Source organism: Herpailurus yagouaroundi, unplaced genomic scaffold (assembly GCF_014898765.1).
Source record: "Herpailurus yagouaroundi ecotype Mexico unplaced genomic scaffold, PumYag 161, whole genome shotgun sequence".
Lineage (NCBI taxonomy): Eukaryota > Metazoa > Chordata > Mammalia > Carnivora > Felidae > Herpailurus > Herpailurus yagouaroundi.
Genome location: NW_024412402.1, coordinates 16,809,132 through 16,833,887, shown reverse-complemented (window position 1 = coordinate 16,833,887; position 24,756 = coordinate 16,809,132). Strand labels below are relative to the sequence as shown.

At 48.3% G+C, this 24,756-nt stretch overlaps 1 protein-coding gene and 1 long non-coding RNA gene across 6 annotated transcripts in view; one reads left to right on the top strand and one right to left on the bottom strand.

Moving 5' to 3' along the window:
- PKNOX2 (PBX/knotted 1 homeobox 2) overlaps positions 1–24,756 on the bottom strand; it is a 280,016-nt gene that overhangs the window by 15,411 nt on the left and 239,849 nt on the right. For 3 of the 5 annotated variants that reach the window (XM_040483432.1, XM_040483433.1, XM_040483434.1), the window contains 4 exons: positions 18,375–18,563; positions 6,848–6,977; positions 6,297–6,394; positions 5,367–5,486 (listed from right to left, as the gene is read on the bottom strand). In XM_040483432.1, the coding sequence (XP_040339366.1) occupies positions 5,367–5,486; positions 6,297–6,394; positions 6,848–6,977; positions 18,375–18,563 (537 nt within the window). The remainder of the gene's footprint in view (positions 1–5,366; positions 5,487–6,296; positions 6,395–6,847; positions 6,978–18,374; positions 18,564–24,756) is intronic. The other 2 variants (XM_040483435.1, XM_040483436.1) reach the window with 2 other exon arrangements.
- On the top strand, positions 18,579–19,289 carry LOC121035592 (uncharacterized). The gene is made up of 2 exons (XR_005792979.1): positions 18,579–18,676; positions 18,921–19,289. It is a non-coding gene; the product is annotated as an uncharacterized LOC121035592 (long non-coding RNA).

Here is a 24,756-nt window from a genome sequence, read left to right as displayed (position 1 = left end):
TGGGTGGAGATGAGCGGAGTGACCCGGCAGGGCCAGGGGTGCTAGGATCTTGAGAAGAGGGGGTGGGGGCAGAAGCTGGTCAAGGAGAGCGGAGCCTTTCTCTCCTTCCTCCGTGGAGAGGACCCTCTGCTGGGGTTTCTCCCCCGGCCTGGGTTTGTTATGGAGTGATTGCTTCCAGCAGGAGTCTGGCCTCTTTCAACCAAAAGGCAATAGTAAGAAAATATCACTGGATTCTTTGGGGACCCAATAGCAAGCGGCTAATGGATGAAACCTTCCCAATCTCACTGCAGCCTCACAGCAAAAAAGGCTCTGGGGAGAAAGTCCCAGTTCAGGAGCATTCTCTCATCTGAATCTATTTCTGTAGCTGCTAATGCCACACAACAGTGGAAATGACAAGAAGCCTCACACACAGGACGAAAGGAGTCAAAGAATACGAGCTTCTCCCCGAGGGAAAGAAGACAACAGAAAAGACTAGTATTTATGACAGAAGTTTGAATGAACAATCTCTACTAATCGAGACTGTGGATTTAGCATATGCTCTCCATCTCTTCTGCAACCCAGGTGAACTAATGTCCACGTTGTCCTGGATGCTCCAGGTGAACAGGCTACTGTGTAGAATGTTCATTAGACAATAGTATCTGCTTCTCAGGAAGTTGGCAGTGTTTGTATCCAGACTGGTTTACTCCGTCTATACGTGCTAGTGTAATCATGTGATTTAATTAACTATTCTGTAAACCAATACCATCGAAGTGCAAAAAGAAGGTTATTCTTGCTAAGAAAACTAAGTGGAATGCTTCGGAAAGATTCGAGATTCCGATTTCCTTAAAAATGCCATATAGTTAGGATCGGTGAGGCAAATTTAAGAGGCTGGAATACATAACAAAAGTCTAGAAAGATCCCGTAGCCAGATTACTTCCCAGACATCACAGTTCTTATTGATGTTAAATAAGGATGGAATTTATAGATGTTCTACTATAGGAGAGGTCTGTGCTGGTAAAAGTATGACCCTTAATCAGAAAAAGATCTTCCCCCCTCTATCAGGACATTTGCAAACCAATGTGTGTGCATATATTCCACATTAAAATAAAATGTATCTTTTTGTTCTTATTTATTTTTTAATTATTTTTATTTTTATTTTTGAGGGAGACAGTGTGAGTGGGGGAGGGGCAGAGAGAGAGGGAGACAGAGGATCCAAATTGGGCTCTGCACTGACAGCAAACAGCCCCATGTGGGGCTTGAGCTTACAAATGGCGAGATCATGCCCTGGTCCGAAGTTGGATCCCAGCCGACTGAACCACCCAGGCGCCTCTGAAATGTATCTTTTTAATGGCTGTTCCTTTCTTCAGCCAACTTTTCCAATTAAGCCATCAACAAATGGGTTGTCCCCACTGTACTGGATAGGAGAACGTCTACTGTATATTGAGATCTGTCCTTTTTCATACTTTTTTCTACCCTATTTTCCTAAAACTTGAACATCTACTCTATGCCCATAAGGCATTACTGCAGAGTTGTATCTCCCAAGAGCTACAGTCCCAGAGTTGTTCCTCAAAGTGACAATGAAAACAAAGGCGGTCTTCGAGTGATCAAATATGTTTGGGGAAATCTTCCAATCATGACCCCTCTTGCACATTCACTAAGAATCAAGAACTGAGCTAATCTTTGTATAACCCAGGTTTTCCCCAACTCATTTAACCTGTCTTGGGAGCAACACCTGTAACATCCTATAAAGGTACACACTTTGGGAAGCAAATCTTTAGGACCCACAGGAGAGATGTAATGTATGATCTCTATCCTGGAGTAATTTACAATTGAGTCAGAGAAAGGAGACATGGAGATTTCACACATACACATATATACGCAGAACAGGCCAGTAACGGTATTCTTCAGTATATTTTTAGGGTCAAAAGATGGCAAAATCAGTAAGTGTTATAGATCAGAACAACAGATCAGCCGTCCACCTCTAATTTGCACAAATTGTGGGCCCGAGGCTCAAAAACTTGCTCTTAGTCCTAGACTAAATCCTTGCACTGTTCTAGAAAGTTCAAAGAGGATTCACATTTCTCAAATGTGACTATGTACCAAGGTTGGCTCTTTATACATGTGATCGCATTTAATTTTTCAAGCATGAGAAATGGGTATTATCTTTTTTCAAAGAAATAGACTCCAAGAGATTGCACAGCTGGGGGCAGGATCTCAGTTCATGCCCCTGTGTGTCTGTCTTGAAAGCCTGTCTTCTTTCTGCTGTGCCCCCCTACCCAGTCTTCATAGCCTCTCCTGAGCTGGGGTTTGGGGGTGTGTGCGTCCACCTGTGTCTGGGTAGCCAGGCTGATCCATGGCCCAGACTGGGCCTGCAGGCGACAGCTGTGCCGTGTTGTGTCGCTAGAGCCTGAACATCTCCCCATCCCTTCCTTCTCCGGTCCAGAGGTTCTGAGTTGTGACTTTTTTAAAGGGCTAGGGGTCACTCCCTTGTCCTCTCCTGATGGCCGCTGTGAGGAAGGCATTAACCGAGGGAGGACTTTGCCAATGTTAAGTGCTTTATTAATAGTATCCGCACTGAGTGCACTAGGAGCTGGAGAGGGTCCAGGGTGGGAGGGTGTGGGGCAGAAAGTCTTACTCATGCTTTTCAGCAAGCCCTCTCAATGGTTCCCAGTTCCTTTTGTAGAGCCAATCTGGGTCTTTCCTCCCCCTCTTCTTTGTGCTCAGTGACTACTCCCCCTCTTCTCCACCTCTACTTTCCCGCCATCCCCAGTCTGGCTGGAAGTGGCCATGGAGTGGAAAGAAACGACCCTAAGCTGTAGAGGGGGGTTCAGCAGGAAGGGGGCAAAAGGGCAGGATGTAAACTGAAGTCCAAGGTCAGAGGGGAGACACAGCCAGGAGGGACACTTAGGGTGACGCTGTAGTCTCAAGACTTAAGTCAGGGGTGAGTTGCAAATGGGGTGTGGCAGGTAGCTGAAGCAGGAGCCCGCAAGGGTCAGTGCAGGTGCTGGCCTGGGCGCTTGGGCAGGGGAAATGGTATTGCAGCCTCCTCTCCCCTCCTATGCTTGCCTTTTCTCCCCCTCAGGGATGATATTGCAGGTATGTTCACATCAGTCTTCAAAAATGCATGGGGTGGGGGAGGCAGGGAAGGAAGGACAGGGAACTAATGTGTATTAAGCCCCTCAGTGTGCCAGGATCTTGGCAATTATTCCGTTGCTTCTTCGTCATCTTCACAAGAGGTGAGTGTGTCCAGGTTACAGAGTAAGAGGTAGAGTCTAGATCTGAGCTCAGGTTTGGCTCCCTCAAACGCCCATGAGCTTCAACCATGCTCGTAGTGTAGAGTTACACATCACTGGGCCACAACGTGTGGAGCCAGCTCTGGACCCGTGGCAGGGTGGGGATGGGAGAGGGACGGCTGCCCCCATGCTGGGTATGATGGGCCAGGGCACAGAAATGGATCGTTCCCAGGGAGCCCCTCTTCCCACAGGTGGGGCTGGGAGTTGTAGCATGGACACAGGGCTCACAGGGCCACCGGGGCTCCCTGATGGTGTGGAAAACCAGAACACGCAAGAGGCCTGGGCATCCCCACCACCGTCTTCGGCTACTGAGTCAGAGCTGCTCCCAGGAGGCCTGAGGGAAGCCTCCATACCTGGCCCTGCTCCTGGCTTCAACACTAAGTTCCTGGAGTCTCTCCAACCTCCTCTCCTCACCTTGACCCATAGCCTTCCAACCCCCTCTCTCCAAATTAGGTTCCTGGTTGTTCTCTAGGTGGTGCTTCCAAATTTTGCTTCCCCAGCTTTCACTGGGGTGGCCCCAAGACCTTAGAGCTGGGGGCTGGCCATGTGAGGGGAGAGGCAGAGCTCCAGCCCCTCACTGGTCACCGTTGAACAATTCTTCCTGTTCATTGGGCGTGTGGGCCCAGCACTTCCAGGGCAGGGTCCCTAAGATGCCCATATCTGGGAATGATGGCCCAGGCTTGGGCTTCATGGCTTCTGGAGGTACTCTTACTTCAAAAATTTTTTTTTTAATATTTATTCAGTTTTTGAGAGACAGAGCATGAGTGGGGGAGGGGCAGAGAGAGAGGGAGACACAGAATCCGAAGCAGGCTCCAGGCTCTGAGCTGTCAGCACAGAGCCCGACGAGGGGCTTGAACCCACAAACCGCGAGATCATGACCTGAGCCGTTAACTGACCGAGCCACCCAGGCGTTCCGAGGCATTTCAAATGAAGGGTTGCTGATTGACCGACTGACTAATTCCCATGATCCCTTTGATTCCTCTCCTCTCTGAAGAAAGACTTTCCCTCACTCCCCGTTCTTTCCCACACTTCACAGGCCAAGACAGTCCTTGGTATTTGTTTGCTTCTGTCTGTCTTTGTACTGCCAGGCCAAGACCTCGCAGACTCCCGCCAGTTTGCTGGTGCGTCCAGAATCTACCCTCCCACTCTGGTGCGCACATGTGTGTGCGTGCACACACACACACGCACACAAACGCACAAACACACACACATACACAAACACACACACAAGCATACACACACACGTGCACAAACATACACACACACACGCATGCACACACATCCTACACAGGCAGCCCAGACATGGCCATTGGTCTTCATTTATTGCTACAACTTTTGAATGATGCTAGGGGATTATAGTTTCAAATTCATTCCTGACATTCAACCGAAGTCCTATCTGCTGCTACTAACAATGTATACAGCACACAACTGCCATCACGTTAGTGCACACAGCAGGCTCTCTATAGACATTACATTGAAACCCAAGGCTGTGTTGCCATTTTATGGAAGCAACCATAGAGGCTTATGAAGGCAGTTGTTACGTAAGGAAGGAGATTTCTCCCTGGGATGTTCCCTCCAGACTCGATGGTCACAGCCACCACTCCCCAGCACCGTGCCTCATTGGTCTGACCAGAGGGACAGGGAAAAGGGACACACATACACTGCTACCCCAGTGGTGAGGACTCCAGGAAACAGAAGAGCATGAGCTGAGAATCATCATTTTCTTCCATGGGAGAAGGGCAGGGGTGTGCATGGCCACCTGTAGCAACCACAGCCCTGACCCCGTGGAATCTCACCGCCTTCATGAGACACTTTCCCAGTCCTTAGTTCTCTTCAGAACATGTCTATCCCCATTCCCTCATTTGATGTCACGCTTTTTCATGTCAGTAGCAAGCACTAGAGAGAGTGTCCCAGCTTTAGGCCCCACTAAATCCTCCCATCTGACCCGGTCTCTGGAAGATGAGATCTCTATCAGAGAGCCTCTCTCTGGGGCCACACCCTGTGCAGATCTGGCGACGACAGCAGAGTCTGACCCTGGGGGAGTTATTCATGCCCCACGCTGCAACTCCACACCCCCAATATACACACACTCACCATGAGATGTTGGAAGAGCCAAGAACGCATTATATTGGTGGCATGCTTGGGCAAGACTCCTCGTTTGTTCTTGGACTTCTTATCCTCATTGTCCAGGAGGGAGGTGAGGTCAAGGTTAACCTTCAGGGCACGTGGAGAAAAAATCAGCATCAGCAGGCTGGCGGGCCAGCAGCTAGGGACCTGTTGCTATAGTGACGGCAGGCTCTCGCTGCCAACCCCCTTTTGCAACTCATTCTTAGGGCCCTGGGGAGGTCACCTTTCCTGTCACCGTGCACCAGCCCCTCAGAGAATGGGAGACAGGAAGAAGAAGAAAGAGGAAGAGGAGTGGAGAAGGAGATGAGAGAGGACACAGAGGAAATAGGGACATGTGGAGGGTATAGGAGAGACAAATTTGCCAGAAACCATCTACTAGTTATTAGCATCTCTAGGGTACTTCACAGTTTGCAAAGCACCTTCCTACCTATTATCGTGGTCAGCACTCACAGAGCCCTGCAGGTTGGGAGGTCTCTGTGCAGCTGGTGTGAATCCCCCTTCTGTGGATAAGAACTCCAAGACTCAGAGAGGTCGGGCGACTCATCCAAGATGACAGAGCTAATGTCACATCTCAGGCCTGACCTCAGATGCTCTTACTCCCCGCCACTTGTGTGTGTGCTCTATCCCACTGAGCTACAGAGTGGCTCGGGGTGGAGACCAGGAATAGGAGGTGGAAGATCCTTTGAGTGAAATCCCAGGTAGTGAAATCCCAGGAGTTGATAAAGCCTTTCCAACACCCGGCTTCTGATCTGTGAACTGGGGGTAACTGACCCCTCTTGGAGGAATAATAAGGATGAGATGAGCTACTTGTGTAAAGCGCCCAGCACATGGTAAACAATTACGGCTGCCCTCCCCCATACCCATGCCCAAGTGCATGCCCTATGCACACACACTCACCTGTGTGTTCTGGATCTGGATGGCTCCCTGGGGGATTGCTTGGGTGACCACCTGACCCTGGGAGGTTACCATGGTAACCGGCTGGTATAAGGCTCCACCTGAGGAGACAACCAGTTTTTGGGTCCCCTGCCATGGGGGTGGGTAGGAGTGAGGGCAAGCAGGATTTCCAAATCACTTGGCACTCCTATGCAAACACCCTCTATTCTGGAGGCATTCAGCCCCTATTGTGGGGGTGGGTGGGATGGGAACAGGGTCCAGAGAGCAGAGCCTCTGGTGGGAACTGTTTGGGGGAAGGGACAATAGCTTTATTTGGTTTTGAGGGGCTCATGAGACTCTGACCCAAATTTGTTCTGAACCATCACAATCAGGTCTTGGTGCTAAGCATCTATAAATTTATAGAGCATTTTAGTCAAGGAATCGAGCTAGGAGCCCCTCCTTGGCAGGGGACACCCCCTCCCATTTCCTAAGATAGTTCCTACAGTACCCTGCCCCCCACCTTGGGGCACCCCATTTTCCTCCCAGGAGTGTTCCCCACAATCCCCTGCACCAACCTGACACCACTTGGGAGTTGACGGTTGTCATGGCGATGTTGCCCTGCTGGAGCGCTGAGGCTGGGACCACAATCCCCTGGGGGTTATTGGAGACTCCAGACATGGAATTGGGGGAATTCTGCAGGAGGTCCTGGCAGTAAGGGAGGTGTGTGGTTTGTGACAATGTCACTAAATGCTTAGATGCCACAACCCCAAATTCCTCCTCCCCTTTTCTTCCTTCTTGCCTGCCCTCCTCCCTTCCTCCTGCTCCTCCCAGGACCCAAATCTGACAGACAATTCTTATGGCCTCCTAGAAGGGGTGAATAAGAAGGCTCAATATTAAAAACCAACCAACCAACCAGTCAGCCAACCAACCAACCAACCAACCAACCAACCAACAATATTTACCCACTTAGCCATTCCATTCTTCTGAAACTTGAGACATAAATTATCTCGTAAACCAGTGGTCCCCACTTCGGCTTCACTTGGGAATTTCCAATATTGATGCCCGAGTTCCAACCCCAGAGATTCTAATTTAATTGATTGGGGGTGTGGTTGGGGCTTTGGCATTTTAAAAACTCCCCAAGTAGTTCTAATGTGTGGCCAGGGCTGAGGACCAGGCTTTATCTGCTTGCCACCTCTTCACCCTTCACACTGTTGTCTACAGATGACTTCCCTGACACTGTCTTCCCCCAGAACCTCGCTTCCTCACCTACCTATGATGACATTTTTTTATTGCACCAAGCTCCACACATAAGTGGCCTCCCATGTTTTATCTTTGTAACCTGAGCACCTAGCTCAGGTGCCTGGCACACAGTGGCTACTAAAATACTTGTTAAATCATAAGAAAAGACAGCCACCCTAGTCTCTTTATAACCTGCCTCCTAAGGGCATCTCATAGGAGCCTCAACCTCAGCCACCCGTCTGCACATTTCATCGATTCCTTCCTTTACCTCCAGCTCACAACACCGAATCCCACTGCAAACAGAGTCTCCCTTTGCCCCGTGCTATCAACCTGCCAGCCCCCATTTTCCCCGTAAACAATCCTTCCAGTTTGTTTTTGCAGTAGCCAAAGCAGATAAGAAGACCATTTTTCTCCCTGGCACTCCGGTCACCTCGTCATTGCCATGTAACAGCTGGGCAAGGAAGTCCTTGGATGCTGAGGGACTCTGCTTGCCTTGCACGAAGGCTGCAATAAGTCCTCCCTGCTTGCCTGCTCGGTGTGGGGAGAACTTGTGAGGAAGGATTTGGGTGTGTGAGAGGCTGGGGTGTCTAGGCTTTATTTGGAGAAAGCAAGAAAGGTGGCCAACGAGATGCAGCAAAAGGAGTTGTACGAGACCTGCGTGGGTCTCCGAGCTCCTCTGACCATAGTTCCTCATCTGACGACAGGGCTTGAACCAGGTGACCCATCTGATGGCTGTCTAGGGCTGACACTCTCATGCTCAAAGCCTGGAGTCACAGGGCATGAGCTGTAAGAATTTACACGGGTAAACAGTCAAGAAAATAGACTAAATCGGGGGGGGCGGGGGGAAAGGCCCCTACCTTCCTAGCTTTTGTTTCAGGACTGGGAGAAGCTTGGGTCTTCAGCCTCCAGGGAAGGTCTAGAGGTTCTTTGAGCCAAACTCTTGGCCTCCTCACTCAAGCAATTCAAATCTAACACTGAGTCGGACCTTCAGAAGCCTAAAGAAGACTTCTTAAAAGCCACATATTCCAACTCCCTGAGGAAAAATAAGGAACTGAGGCTTATAAACCCAAGTGACTCACCCAAGGCCCCCAGCTGGTTCGCAGCAATGGGACTAGAACACAGCCCTCCTTCATCCACAAATATTGAACACCCACCTTGTCCCAAGAACTGGGCTATGAGGTGCTCCTGGAATCACAGGGGTTCAGCACATAGTTACTGGAGGCAAGGTGAACAGGTAAAACAATCAAACCCCGGAAGCACAGAGGCAGCATGGGCCCCAGAGGAAAGATGAGAGACTTGGGAGTCAGCAAATGATGGCCCTTCTGTGAGCCTCAGTCTCATTCATAAAATGTGTCTGGCCCAGGGCTGACATCCAGGAGCCCTCAAAGCCTGTTTTCAGCTATGTGTCCATCTAAGGTCGATCCTGCCCTCGTTCCCAATACCCCGGCCAACAAGTCTCATAGGATGTAAACCAATGCTGATGTTATTTGAAGCTGAGGTGAAGTTGGAAGGTACAATGAATAGAAGAGGGCGTCCCTCCCTGCCTCTCCCCCTAAAACTGATGGAAATGACTTTCCAATAATCTCTTGTCGGGAATCATTCATGCCACGGTGCTCCTCATGGGTAAAGGTATTTGGGAATTTCACACATAAAAAGTTGTCCCAAGACTTTCTTTTCCCCCGAAAAAGTATCCAGCACGGTTAGGGAAACACAAGCAAAGCCAGTAAAATAAATACAAGATGTGTATTTTGGGATTCAACCAGCACACATATTTGCTTGCCAGAGGCAGAAAGGTGAGGAGCCTGGATGCTTCACCTGCTTATTCAAGCTCTGGCTGGTTCTCTGCCCTGTGGTTTTGCTAGCCTCCATGCCAGGTTCTGAGTTTGGGTAACTAAAGGCAATTTGACTTATGCATGAGATCAGACTCTTCTCTTTCCTACCCTTTCCTCCTACTCTGGGGTCGTTGGCTGGGACGTGCCCAGAGGCAGCCAAGTGATATCAGCAAAGGAATGGAATGTAGAGCTTCAGGGACAGAGATCATGGGCAGGGCCAGGGCTGGCCACGTCTTAGCTGGGCAAAAAAAAGAGGAAGCAAAATCTGGCATCGCTGAGGTGTGGGGGAATAACATCCACCCCTTACATTTGTAAATACGAGCTGTTTCACAAACCTGCCAGAGCCCTGGAGAGTTTTTAAAGACACAGATTCTCAGCATCATTGAATCAGACCCTCAGCAATCTGTATATTTAGAAACCTGCCTCAGCTGGTCCCAGAGATCAGTGGGTCTGAGACTACCTCTTCGTTGCATGTATCGAATATTAACAACACTTTCACCATGCTATTTCATTTTAATCTCCCCACTACGATGATGTCATCGGGAGAGAGATTATTCTATTTGTCTGAAGAGGAACTGAGGTCCAGGGAACCAAAGTGAATTCCTGGAGTCACAGCTGTGCCTCGCGTGCGGGTCCTTCGGCTCTTGCACTGATGCTCAGAGAGAGAGAGATGTGCCTTGGAATCAGACATCCAGGCTTGACAGAAGCAAGGTGTCTGGCACATTTGAACACCCAATAAATCATTTTCCGCTTCCTTTGGCTAACACTACTCACCCGGGGAGCTGGGCTTGGCATAGTCAGGATTTAAAACCTGTCCTAGAAGGTCCCTAGAGCCACTTGGGTTCTTAGCAGCAGTGGAGATTCATCTGGGACTGCAGACCTAGTCACGGTGACCGGTTCTTGCCACATGCCCGGCTCATTCCTGCCTAAGACGTTCCCGGGCCCAGGCCAAGCTCCAGAGCTGGAGCTGCGTCCCTGTCTTGGACGAGCTCTGTGACCTGACTGCAGCCATTTCAGGTCAAGCCCAAGGTCTGGCTCTCTGGAGCCTTTGTCTATGGAGACAAGGGGGCTCTGAAGCCCTGGGAATGGTCTACGGTCTTTTCTGAGGAGGGGTCTTTTCTGTCACTATGTGAGCAGAGGAAGCCCCTTGGGGAGAAGATGTTGGCTAAGCACACAGTATTTTCATCTTGACAGCTTCCTCTTGGGGCTTATCAGACTCCAAACCAGGTGGATGATGTGTCTGGACCCAAATAGAGCTGTGTCCTTCTTAGCGCCCAAAAAGAGGTGAGGAGCACATGTGGTACAGTTTTCGTGACGTTCTTCCACATCCAGAGTCCCCCATCCCTGCCCAAACTGTCCAGGAGCCAGGGGCTCAGAGCTGGTTGTCTAGGTCAAGAGCTCTGCCTTGTCCCACCAGGAACATGTCTGTGGTGTCTCCCAGCCTCGGAAAGTTGCCAGAAGCCTGGCTTCCCTGGTTGGAGCCATCCCATCTAACTGGGAAGCGTGCGGTCTCCTACTTTCTAGCAGTAGGACGTGCTTTCAGAGTACGAAATAGGCCCCAAAGCTGAAAATGTCCATAGAGTTTCCCGGGAACGCAGTGGCAGGGCCTGGACCAGGTGACCCACGACTTGGATGGAAACTCACGAGCTGGGCTCTGCAGGCCTCCCCAGAAGCTGTCCCACTGCTGATTCTCGCGTGCTGTTTCCCTGACACACAGAGAGGCACAGAGCCTCTCAGGAGCAAGCACAGTAAGGTTAGGGGAGCAGCTTTAGATGGGCTGACAGCTTGCGCCTCCTATCCCCACCCGGGGACAAGCTGCAAAGCCTTTGCCGCTTGGGGCGGTCGGCCACTCTTTCTGCGCCACGGTGTTCACTGTGGTGAGTTTTACTCCAAATCTCATTTGGGAACAAAAAAAGATGATTCGTGCAAAAGGAAACCTTACTGAAGAAAAAGTGAAAGTCTCTGGGATTACTCTTGGAAGTAGAGGGTGGGAGGGTGGGGTGTGACCTGACAATGTGTGACCTGACAATGACTGTGAACTCTGACCTCAGGGTCTGCTGTTGGCCTAGGAGGAGCTGGGTCAGTCCCTGGAGCCACGGGTCTTCACTGTTAACAGGGAAAGGGCTTATGTTGCCCCGGGGAGACTTAACTTCCACTGAAGGAAGAAATTCCTGGAATAAACTGTGTTGGGAGGAAGAAAGGAAGGAGTGAAGGAAAAAAAACCGATAGAAAAACTGTCCTTTAAGTTATTTTGAAACAGCCAGAATGTTTATCTTACTAGGATGCCTGTAAAGCAGGGGATTCGAACTGGATGACGCTGTAAAGGTCTTTCCAGCTGAGGATTTTAGAGAAACCAGTGCCGTTCCCTAGGAATGTGTGGGTGGGTGGGTGGGTCGGGGTAAGCAGATGGCGGTGGGCTCGGGGGGGGGGGCACTGTCTCCCACTCTACCCCACCCCAGCTGTCTGCCATCCACCCCCAGGCCACTAGGGGTCTCTGCTGATCCACCAGCTCAGATCACACTCCCCACAACTTCCCAAACCTCCCAGGAGGGCAGGTCTGTGGGCTAACTGGCCTGGGCTAGGGGGCGGGGACTTGGTTCTGGGCGCCACATTTCTGCAGGAAAGCTCGTCTTGACTCACCCTGGGTATGCCCATGGCCCATTCTCTTGACTCCTTCAATGCTTCCTGTTGGCCTGATATTGTGTGTCCTCTTTCTCCGGCCTTCATTGCAGATCTTTTGAGGGAAAGAGGGATCTTTCCTTGAATTCCCCCCAACTGCCTACCACAATGTTGGGTGCATGACAGATGCTCAATAAACACATGGCCTGACTGGGCTTTGGCCTGGGATGGGGTGTGTGTGTGTGTGTGTGTGTGTGTGTGTGTGTGTGTGTTTGTGTATGCGCCCTAGGCGGGTGAGGAGGGTGGGGAGGTTGACCCTGTCCCCAGACACCCCGTTCCTGGCAGCCTTCCTCCACTCTGGCAGGCCCAGAGTCCTGTCCTCGGCTGGGAAAAGCTGGGCTCCCAAACTCAGGGAAGCCAAACACATGTAAACAAGCCACCTAATCCTGTTCCCGCTCTGCTCCTGTTGGGGGCTTTAGTCTCAAGGGAAAGGCACTTTTGGCCTGTGGGGACAAGTGGCAGCTGCTGCTCTTAAGGAACATTCCTTCTCGAAGGGGAGAAGTGCTCAGGTTTCACCAGCCTGGCTGGGAGGGCGGTCTCATGGTCTCGGGGGTCCTCTGAGCTGGAGGGCTGGGGGCTAGGAACTGGCAGAAAGCACAGCTTTAATGGCTACGGCAAGAGTGAGGCAGAATAGCTCCTAGAACTCCACTTTTTGTCACTGTGGTCTGGGGGTGTCCCCTTTCCAGCCCAGTGGTGATCTTGCAGGGTAGATCACCTCCCTTTATTTCCACCAGCCTTAAAACTCCCTGGTCAAATCTTCAGGATGGTTGGCCACTGGGCAGAACTTGGGGTTTGACTGAGGTGACTGCCCCCACCTCCTTGACCTCCTGCTAATCTTACAAATGCAAACTCCCTGTAGGTCAGGAGGTAAGTCTACCTTCCCCAGGGAGGGATGTACTCCGTCCCTTCCTGTTTTTTTAGGGACTTCACATGGTTGGAGAGTTCTACCCACTCTGCCAGGCCCAGAGTCTCAGAACTGGGCTCAGTCTGTACCACTCTTGTCCCTGCTTTCAATCTATTAGCAAATCTACATTCTTGCTTCCCAGCAATTAGTTTCTTCCTCTCTAGTGTTCAAATCCCTGCTCTCCAGTTAAGTGGGGTCACCTCTCCCTGAGAGAGGACCTCTGGTTCTTCATAGGTGTCAGGAAAAAAGGTAAAGGGAGTGATTTTAACAAGTAGAACACAGACTTGGGAGTAGCCCATCCCAGCCTCTGCTGTTTATTAGGTGTGTGACCTTAAGCCAGTATCTTAACTTCTCTGAGCTTCTCTTTCCTTGGGGGAGAAAACGGAGAAAATAATGTGCTCCTTGTGGCCTTGTTGTGAGGAGTCAATAAGATAATATATGTAAAGCACCTAGTACCTACTGTGCCTGAGATGTGGGGGAGGCTCAATAAATGTTGACATTTTCCCCTTTCTCCAGATCTTCTCGGAGCAGCATAAGAGGCTACTCAATTAATTTGCCTCCAACATGTTTTCAGTCCTTATCCCATCGCCCACATTCTCCATTACCTCTCACATCTTTGGAGATTGGCCATCATTATCAGCCTCGAAGCATAACCCCCTACAACTTGGCTGCAAGATACTCCATTATGACATTTGGAGGTCAGAGATGATCCCATATCCACTTTGATATCCTTGGAACTCAGGAGGCTCAATAGGCTTGAACAGATGCATGATGTGGGAATGAATGGCCTCTTCTCCTCTACCAGCTTCTCTCCAGGGATTCTGAAAGGCTGTCTCTGTTCCTTACCATCTCCCAGACTTCTCTCTACATAGGGAACGCTCACTTTTAGAGTTCCCAGATAGCACCCCCCCCCCATCTCCCGCCTCCAGGAAGTCCTCCAAGGCCAGTGAATCTCCAACTTCTCCAATGACAATGGGCAAAATCCTTCTGCTGGCCTATCTAATCCATATGCTGAGGTTTGCTCATTCTGCCTCTGGCAGGAACAGACCCTGGCCCTGAGGGCGTGCAGGCTGGGCCCAGGCCTTCCCAGGGCAGGAGGAAGGAGGCCGAGTGATGACTGGGGCAACCTGCAGCCACACATGTGGTTTGTTCAATCCAGACAGCTTCCTGTGGCTCTGTCTCCAGCCGCTCCTTTCCTGCCTTCCTCAATGTTTACTTGACCTGGAGCCTTCTATAGCTCATATAACTGATCAGGATCCTCAGGTGTGGCTCACAGCTCCCTCACACTGAGGTTGGGAGCTCCTTCTGGACAATTCACTTATGCTCTCACAGGACCTAGCACAGTGCATGCAGTAAGTGCCCCCCAAATGCTTGGTGGCTGAGATCCGCAGGTAAGTCTGATTTGCCCCACAATAGGGTTGCAGCTAAAATCCCTACAGAGAAAGAGGGGTGAGTTTCAAGTCAAATTAATAGTTGAGCGAGGCAGGAGTTAGGGTCTCTCTAGTGGGATGGTTTAGTTTATGCCCTCTAGGGAAAGATAGGAGAAGCCCAAGTCGGAGTCTAGAATGAGCCTCCTTACCGAGGGGATTGCCCTGCAGGAAGCCTGGGCTTGGAGCTATGAGGAAGCTTGGATGTCATTCCAGTGCGGACAGTACAGGACGGCTTCCTGGGGATGTGGGAAAAAGTAGCTGTGGCTCAGTTCCTTGGGAACTCTGTTTCAGCTGTCTCACTCGGTGGAAGCAATCTCCCCCACTCCCTACCCTGATTCCATCCCCAAGAGAAAGTTCACATTCAGAAATGGAAGGCCAAGCCGCGAATGTGCCCAGCTGCCATAGAGCTGAATGGGGACACAGTATGGCATCTGGTGGTGGTGGGGGGAACCAATTTGAAGAAAAAAATGTCTCCCACTTTGCAACACAGGCTGAATGATTAGCACATAGGGAAAACCATGAGCCAGCAGTTTGCAACAAAGCTGGCAGGCGGCTGGAATGTTGGTCCTGAGGATCATGTTCCAGAGGGGAGACACCCCTCCCTGGACCAGGCTGGCGCTCAGTGTGGCTATTTCAGGCTGGGGGGATTAAGGTCGAACCATGACAAATGTGAACCATCATACACACACACATACACACACACACACACACACACACACGCACGCACCCACACCAGACACTCCTTTTCTCTCTTCTCTCCCATACTGGCTCCCATGCCCTGACGTCTGCCTCCTCTCCTGAAAAGTCTCTTGGCAGTGGAGACTCTCCTTCCTGGGAAGGCCCCGCCAGCCCCGCACCCCCCAGCAGCTCAGGGAGACAGTGACGGGAGTCCGACCTGGATAGCATTGGGCACGTCCTCTTCACATTCCCTCTCCCCGCACCTGACTTTGCATGGACACCACACCTGCCTGGCCTGTCCCTTCATCCCACTGTGGCTGCCATACTTTCCCTCTCATTTCTGCCTCCGTCTCCATCTTTCTGGGGCCTCGCTTCCCTTTTCCTCGGTCTGCGTCTCCTACCCTTTCCTGTCCACCCCCCACCCCACCCCGCCGCAGATGTTCATCCTTCCTGTATCTCCTCTCTTGAATGTGACTCTCCAGAGTTGTCTTTCTTCCCCCTTTATCTTTCTTCTGACTTCCCCTTCCCTCCTTTGGCTTCTCTGGCCTCTCTTGATCTGTCTCCTTCTTTCTCCTTGTCTTACTTCTTTCAACAGATGTTTACTGGCCGTCCATGCATAAGATTTTGGGTTAGCCGCTGCCAGGCATGGGTTATAATTGTATATAAAATACTGTCTGTACCCAAAACACGTCTGTCATCTAGGAGGGGAGAATAACACTTACACTAGCGACTCAGAGATAAAGCCACATGTGATATTTACATATAAGTGGCCTATGGTGCTCCAGCAGTTAGTTGAGAGCAAGAAAAGTGCTTTCTGCATGGGGCACCTAGAGAGGCCTCCAGGGTAGAGCAGCCTTGTTATTGTCCTTGCAGAAGAGGCTGAGTTTGGTCCTGCAGAGGCGTGGAAGCGTCACCCTAACAAACAGGCATGGGCGAATGGGGACCTGGAAGGAGCCTTGAATATCAGGTGATAGGATGTGAAACCTCTGAGGACAATCCAAGCTTTCGAGCTCAGAGAATGACAAGAACAGAGCTTTAGGACAACAAATCCAGCAACAGAAGCTTAAGAGGCATGTGTAGGTAAGTGTGTGTGTGTGTGTGTGTGTGTGTGTGTGTGTGTGTGCGTGTGGAGGGCTGAGGCTAGCCAGACAGGACAGGGGAACCGGTAGGAATCTAGGGCAGCAACCTGTGTGTAATTATCTTATTTACCCACTGAAGTCAGAACTACGTACGTGGTGGCAGTCACAGGCAATGAAGGGACAAGTTTGAGAAATTCCAAACGGAAGCACTTGCTAAGTGTCTTTTCTTCTTTTTCTGGCTGTCTTTGTTTTTGCCCGATTGTCTGAGTTCCTCTTTCTAAGCAGATCAGAAGCTTTTTTGCAGTGGCCACCCCAGGGCCAGCTTTGCTGTCGGGCAGAGATCTGATATTTACAATGACGGGAATCAAAGTTCTCCCTCCTCCGTCCTCAAAGCTCAGAGGCACCGAATGCTGGGATTTCCCGGGAGGACTGACTTTCGCAGGCAGCATCTCTGAGCCCTGGCTCACCCAGAGCCCATGTTATCCTTCTCTGCCAACTCCACGTCCCCAGTGGCCCTGCTTGCTGCAGACTAACTTGTCAGCCCCAGGACCCCAACCTGAAGTGGGCCGCTGTGGCTGCTAAGCCCCCTGGCCCTCCTTTCTTCCCCCCACTGCCCTGGTACACCCCCAATGTCAGCGCTCGAGGTAGACTTGGAGACCCCAGGAGGGGAAATCCAGAGCCTCTCCAAGGACCTGATTATTTCCAAAGACTTGTGCTAATTTTCTGATATGATCCTCACATCTCTGTGAGGCACTAAATCCTCATTACTTTTCCTGACCGATGCATTCTAATTAGATCAACACTTAAAAAAAATTCACAATAGCCACAGGATGGCTTTCCATCTCATTAACTCCTCACTTATTATTTTCATGAAAATTACTGATAAAAATGTGCATCTCCATTTGGTGAGGCCTCACAGCCTCCTCAGCTCCTATCTTGCATCTCTCCCGTCACCGGGGCTGCGCAGCGTCACCATGGTAACCCACAATAATAGAAACTAATAAATTACAAACGAGATGCTCGTTGAGCAATTATTGTCCTCTTTTATGCAAGTTTCTTGCTAATTTTGATCATAAGGGAAAGTACAATAAGACTCTGAAGGAATGAGTCTATTTCAAGAGAATATTAGCAAGCAGAAGCCTGGGCGGCTGTTTTTAGATCTGTAATAAAGTGATTTGGTGATTTCAAGCAATGGGAAGAGGAAATAAACTTCTTGCCTCATGTCCCATGCAGTACTCACTGTCAAGTCCCACAGAGATCCCTCTGGGGTGGGTTTAATGTAATACTTGTTGTCAATATATGCAAGGCGTGGCTGACCTTCTAGAGGCCCCCCCGACCCTTCCCCTGCCTCTACCAATCTGGAGGGATGGATTAAGTGTGGCACCCCCTTTCTTAGGCATTCTTTCCAGCACCTATTAATCTTAGAAAGCTTATCCTTTCCCCCAAGCCCGACTGTCTCATGAGAATAGGCTACTCTAAACCTCCAGGGGCCTTCCACGTGTCTGTCCTAGACTCGGGAGCTCACTGGGAAAGGAAGAAAGTGGTGAGCTATGGCTTACGTAGATGTCAGTGAGTTTGATGAAAAGGTGGTCACCAGGCAGCTTTCTTAGCTCGTAGGTTTGGGGAAAATATTCTGCCCTGGAGGGAAAACTCCATTCTCACCTACAACACATAGCTGCCATTTCCACATCCCCGGTCCCCAGGATGAAGGTGGCAGGTGACTCTTGGGAGGGGGGTAACTTGAAGTGACATTTACAGTGGCCCTGAACCTTAGGAAGACAGAGGAGTCAGGGTAGGACAAGCAACTAGAAAACGATCTGGGAGAAGCAGTTGCATGGGAAACTGTCTTCATTTATTAGGTGGGCGGGATTCAGGGAAGGACCACTTTCCCCAAACTGTCCTTCTCAAGAACATGGAGAGCTTAGCAAGCCCTCTTGAGAAGTGCATGAGGCTAGGAGGTTGGAGTCCATCGCGGGCTCTGCTCCTGCCTCACCCCTAGGAAAGCTTTCCATCTCAAAACTTAGGCACATTTCTTAGGATATCTCGGGCCAGGAAGCCAGGAATCACTTTGGTCATCTTCTAAGGAATATTAATGCCTTGGCACGGTGCGTTCTGGTACTGCTGATGAGAAGGAGTGGATCAGAGGAGGGCCCTTGTGCTGAAAGGATCCAGTGAGCCTGCTCCACTTTCCTAGGCCACCAGGGGACCTTCAGACATTTCTACACCTGGCTTAGGAGCTAGGACCCAGCCCTGTGTGTTACCTGTGAGTGAAGGTTTATGGAGGGCTGGTTGGGGGAGTAGGGTCCCCCGAGGTCATTCCTGAGCAGGTTATCACTGTGCATCTTGGTTTTGAGGCAGGTGATGTAGCGGTTACAAAAGTCCTTGCAGAGTTCATTGACTTTCTCCAATTCCAGCAGGTGAATTCTCAGGACCTGGATTGCCTTCACCATCTGGGGAGAAAAGGGGAGAAGTGAGCCCAGGTGTTCAGATGACACTCCCCGTGCTGCCTTGACCTCCCGAGCCCTGAGCACACCAGGGGGGAGAAGCCCATCCCCTGCCCCAGGTATACGCTTTCTCATCCACTCGATTTAAATTCTAGTTACGGCTGTCTGCTGATTGTTTGCATGCTTTGAGCCCACTGTTAACACAATCTTTCTTGAGTAATGGTATTCTGAGGACCACAGAGGTGAAAGCCAGGTCTCTAGCACCGGCCCTGCCACGTGTCATCTGTGTGACCTTGGGCAATTGCTCTGCACCTTGTTGTCTGAAAAATGGGGATAAGTGTGCCCTCCTTAACAACTGTCTAGGTTGGTTGAAAGGATTCACAAGTGGAAAAGTGAAGTGCTGAACAGGCACGAGGAAGATGGAGATCAGAATTTCTTGTGAGTGCCTGAAGAAGTCAGGGACTGTCTATTCTTGCACATGTACTCTGAGTGCCTCATGTGATACAGGTCACCTTGCAGATGCCCCCATTGATACTTGTTGACTGACTGAATCATCCAGCATGACTTAGCTGGGCTCTGGAACACCTTGCTGTCCGTGGTGGTTACTCTTGTGCCCTTTGGATTGTTGTATGTGTGCCTGTTGCCTCTTCAAATGGACATTCCCAACCTTCCCTGGCAAGGAGCTGTTTCTCAACTGGAGCTTTCTCTTTATCATTGTTATTATTATGCAAAGAAAAATGCTGCGGGAGGTTTGGAAAAGATGACAATAAACTGTGCTTGATCCAATCACCCTAAAAAAACGATTTTTTTTTTTTTGTCTTTTCACCGTGTGCAATTTTGTTTCCTGTTTTTTTCCTTGGTATACCAAATGTATTTTTCATTTTTTAAAAAAAATGTTTATTTATTAATTTTTGATAGAGACAGAGAGAGAGAAAGTGCATGTGCACAGGTGGGGAAGGGACAGAGAGAGAGAGAGGCAGAGAGAGAATCCCAAGCAGGCTCGGAGCTGTCGGTGCAGAGCCTCACGTGGGGCTCGAGCTCGCAAACCGTGAGATCATGACCTGAGCCGAAGTCGGACGCTGAACTGACTGAGCCACCCAGGTGTTCCCAGATGTATTTTTCTAAGCACTGGAACTGTCTTCTCCGTTGTCCCTTCCAGGCTGTGAGCTTCTAGAAGGGAGAGATGGTGTCTGATTTGCTTACCACGTTATCCTGGCACCAACACTATGGGTACTGAGTAAATGTTTGTTGAATGGGTAAAGATAATTGAGTAAATATATTTTTAATTGTTGCATATTTTTCCCCACGTGTGCCATCCTTAAGCAATCTCTGATTTGGGGGCATTCAGGCTACTTCCAATTCTTCAATTTTACAAAAAACGTTCCAGTGACTGTTTTCCAAGTTACAGCTTTTATTCATGTGTCTGCATTATTTCCTTAGGGTGAGTTCCCAGAAATGACAGGAAAAAAGCTATGGGCATTTTTTTGGCTCATGATAACTATTGCCAAGTTGCTTTTCCAAAAAGCATTGCTCAACTGATGTTGGAGCAATCGGATATCCACAAGCAAAAAGGTGAACCTTGATTGAAATCTAACATCTTCTATAAAAGCTAGCTCAAATGGATCAAAGACCTAAATGTAAGATATAAAACTATAAGCTTTTAGAACAAGAATGCAGAAGAAAGTCATCAGGACCTAAGCGTGGGCAAAGAGGTCTTAGGCTTGACAATACCAGCTTGACCCAGAAAAGGAAAAATTGATAAATTAGGACCCACACAAATGAAAAATGTTTGCCCTTCAGAAGACCCTGTGAAGGAGATGATGAAGAGGCAAACTATAGATTGGAAGAAAATACTTGCAAACCATGTATCTGACAAAGGGCTTATTTCTAGAATATATAAAGAGCTCTCAGCAGTAAACAGTAACATAGCAAGCAACCCAATTAGAACAGGGGCAAAAGACAACATGAGACATTTCACTGAGAAGGATATACAGATGGCAAATAGGCACATGCAAAGATATTCAAAGTCATTAGCTACCAGGGAAATGCAAATTAAAACCACAATGAGATATCACTGTACACCTATCAGAATGGTTAAAATAAATAATGGTGACAACACCAGATGCTGGCAAAGAAGTGGACACTGGATCACTCATACATTACCGGGGGACATAAAAAATGGTAAAACATTTTTCTGGAAATGTTTATTTCTCTGGAAAACAGTATAACAGTTTTGTTTGTTTGTTTTTATAAAACTACATATATGCTTACCGTATACCCAGCAATTGCACTCTTGGGCCCTTATCCCAGAGAAATAAAATATGTGTTCACACAAAAACCAGTCAAAGCAGCCTTATTTCTAACAGCCCCAAACTAGAAACAACCAAAATATATTTCAGTAGGCGAATGGATAAAGACACTGTGGTACATCCATGTTATAGAATACTAGTTAGCAACAAAAAAGAACAAACTATTGAGACACTCAACAACTTGATGGATTTCAAAGAAATTATGCTGAGAAAGAAAAGCCAATCTCAAGGGGCGCCTGGGTGGCTCAGTCGGTTAAGTGTCTGACTTTGGCTCAGGTCACGATCTCACGGTCCGTGAGTTTGAGCCCCGCGTCAGGCTCTGTGCTGACAGCTCAAAGCCTGGAGCCTGCTTCGGATTCTGTGTCTCCCTCTCTCTCTGACCCTCCCCTGTTCATGCTCTGTCTCTCTCTGTCTCAAAAATAAATACACATTAAAAAATTTTTAAAAGAAAAGCCAATCTCAAAAGGTTACACAGTGTATGATGCCATGAATCTAACATTCTTGAAATGACAAAATTGTGGAGATGGAGAACAGATGGGTGGTGGCCAGGGGGAGCAAAAGGGGGAGGGAGGGAGAAGGGAAGAACTATTCTGTACTTCGACTATCAGCATTTACATGAATCTATATATGTGAGAAAATGGCACAAAACTAAACACACACACTGAAGTGCATGTAAAATGGTGCAATTTGAATAAGATTGGTGGGTTGTATCGTTGTCAGTTTCCTGGTTGTGAAACTGTACTAACAGTTATGCAAGAAGGGAATCAGAACTTCTTTGTATTAGTTCTTAGGACTGCATGTGAATTGACAATGACAACAAAATGAAAAATGAAAAGGGGGTGGGCCTTGCTGCCTTTTGAGACCCATTGATGTCGACATAAGCAGTATACAGGGAGTCCCCGTTTAATTCTACCCTTCTAGCTATTGGCTAACATCTCGGTGTTTAGGAAACAAGCAGAGAATCTCTCCCGGAATTTTGATGGTCAGGTGTGAGTAGAGCTGTGTGGCTGGACATCAGTGCCACACTCCTGTCTGAGCTTCGCTGGCATTTCTAGTGGAGTACTACTGAGTAGTCTCTGGGTTAGCTTTTGCATGGCCTGATGGGCTGGAACTGTGCTCAACTAATTAAGGGCTCTCAGAGTACTGAATTAGACTAATTGTCACTCAAAGACAGAAACCAACAGTTTTGTGTCTTCACACAGGGCTCAATCCTAGGGTCTTACCCTAAAGGAGTGCTCCCTCTGTGGGGCTGAGACCAAAAGAGACTGTGCTCTCCCAGGCAAAGAAAAGAATCATGACTTTAGAATGGATTATTTGGTACTGAATGAACATCTGCTCTAAGTTTCCTACTTGACTTTGGCCATGGATACCTTGGTTTATGTCTTTCGGAGTAATTAGCACCACATAAAGCATTTAATAAATGCCCTTGACTCGTTGATTGATTGATAACAATACCCGAACATTTCTTATTCTTACTATGTCTCAGGCACTGTGTTAAACCTATCACATGACTTATCTTATTTATACCACAGAATCACCTCTGCAAATAAGCACCATGATTGCCCACATTTTACAGTTGAAGAAAATAAAGCCCAGAGGTATTTTTACTGGTTTAAAGTCACACGGCTGGTAAGTGATAACACTAGGATATGAAACTGGGTGACCTATGTTGCTTCACCCTCAAGATGGGCTCTTGGGATTTGCGTAGATGGAGAAAAGCAGTTTGAAGGGTGCATGGTCTGGGGGGAAAGTGGCTCAGTGATGGGAAGTATGAGGTTCCAGGAAGACCAAATAGTGTTGGGGACATTAAACGTTTGGATTTCCAGAACTCTCCCTGGTAATGTTCCCTTATTCAGCTACTCTGGCTTCTCGTCTCTCATTCCTGGCCTAGTGCACAGGGGTCAAAATACCTACTGATGTAGGTGTCTGCCTCCTCCTCCATAAAGAGAGAGGGTTGGGCTCTCAGGTGCTTTCCATTTTCTGATTCCCTGAACATGACCAGGACTTGTGCCCTCAATTCACTGATGGGGCTGGAAGGGACCCCAGGAGATGACCTGGGCTGGTGTCTAGGTGAGTGGATGGTCCAAACTCTAGGATACATGGCTGCCTCCTCTCTTCTGAGGCTCTCCCAGTCAGAACCTTTGCTTCAGACCATCTCTATTTTCGTTCAGTCTGCTGATTGAGAAGTTCTCTCTTACATTCACCAAAATCTCTCCTGCCTGAATATAAAGAGCTTACTCAGCCTTTTGCAGGCATTAAGAATACCTACGTAGTGCCTCTGTCAATACACCTTCCTTAATTTAATGTTATCCATTCAACACAAATATTGAGTCTCACTATATGCCATACACAGAACAAGGCATCAGACTTGAATAACTTGTCCAACTAGCTTTGTCTTCTCGAGACAAAATCATCCTAATTCTTTAAACCTTTCTTCTTTTTTCCCTTCCTTCCTTCCTTCCTTCCTTCCTTCCTTCCTTCCTTCCTTCCTTTCCTTCCTTCCTTCTTCCTTCCTTCCTCCTTCACTCCTTCCATTTTATCTTTCCTTCTGTCTCTGAGCTTTCATTTACTGGACTTGTCTTCATTTTTAATCAAGATTTCACTTCTTTATTTTTAAATATACATATACACATTCACATCACAGTAAGGTACACATATCTATTCATTTATTTAAAAAACATAGCCAATAAATACTTACTATTAAAAAAGAATCAGAAAGTACAAGTAAGACAAACTATAAAGTAAAATCTATGCAGAAAGTTTTTGTTTAAATGAAATACCCACACAGTGAGCTTACACCAGATCCGGTGCACGGTGGCCAAAAGTGGACCTACCTTTGGGTCTAACAAAGCACAGTTGAAGGATTACTTTTTCATGGGATAATGGGCTTGGTTTAAAGATTTAAGAAGGTAGAGTAAATCATAATGGTATTCTGAGGCATGAATATGTAGGACCTATTCAATACTAGAGAACAAGATGGGCCATACCATTAGTGGGGGTGACTGTGTGGCTGAACAGATAGCCTGTGGGGGCTGTTGCCAAACAGCCTGAATCCAGGCCTACTGTTTACAAATTGGATGTTACGGGCCAGTTCCATGACTTCTGTGGGCCTCAACGTCCTCATTTGTAAAATGGGGATAATGATCATCCCTAGCTCATAAGATCTGATGAGGGGTAAAGGAGATAATGATGTGAAAATATCTTATAAGCCACAGGGAACCAAAGGCATATAATAATTTTTTAACCTCTTTTAATGATTTCTAATATGCTGGTGGCTTTTCTATTGCCATTCCATATTCAGCTGGTGGAAACAGAATCATTCCTAGTGTTTTGCCTCTGTATTTATGTTTAGTAAATCATTCTCTATCCTATGTGTTTGCAATTTTGGGTTTTTGCTTCTAAATCAGAATAAAACTCTGATTTATTAAACTATTTTTCTAAGTGATCAATGTCTTATAAAAAGTTATTTCAAATCTTCTAGAGCAATAACAATTCCATTTAATTTAATATCATCATCAAATGTGATGAATGTGTTCTCAATCTTCCCCCCCCCAAGTCTTGCTTCACCTCCAGCTTCTCTCTCTCTTTTTGCTCTTTCAAAATAAAGAAACAGCCCTTTTCTTCTGAGAAGTACCCTTCAAAAAAAAAAAAAAAAAAAAGCAAAACAAGATGCCATCTTGCATTTTAGTCTCATACCACTGCACATGAGCCCAACCAGTCCCGGGAGAGTACCCGGGACTGGAGCTTCTGGCTGGCTGTGAAGACGCATGGTGTGATGTCCCAAATCTACTATTTCCTGCCTGCCTATTTTGGACAAGTGGTTTAACTTTATCTGTAAAATTTAGGATTGTAACCCCTACACTGTAGAGTGGGTGGGAAAGTCGAATAAA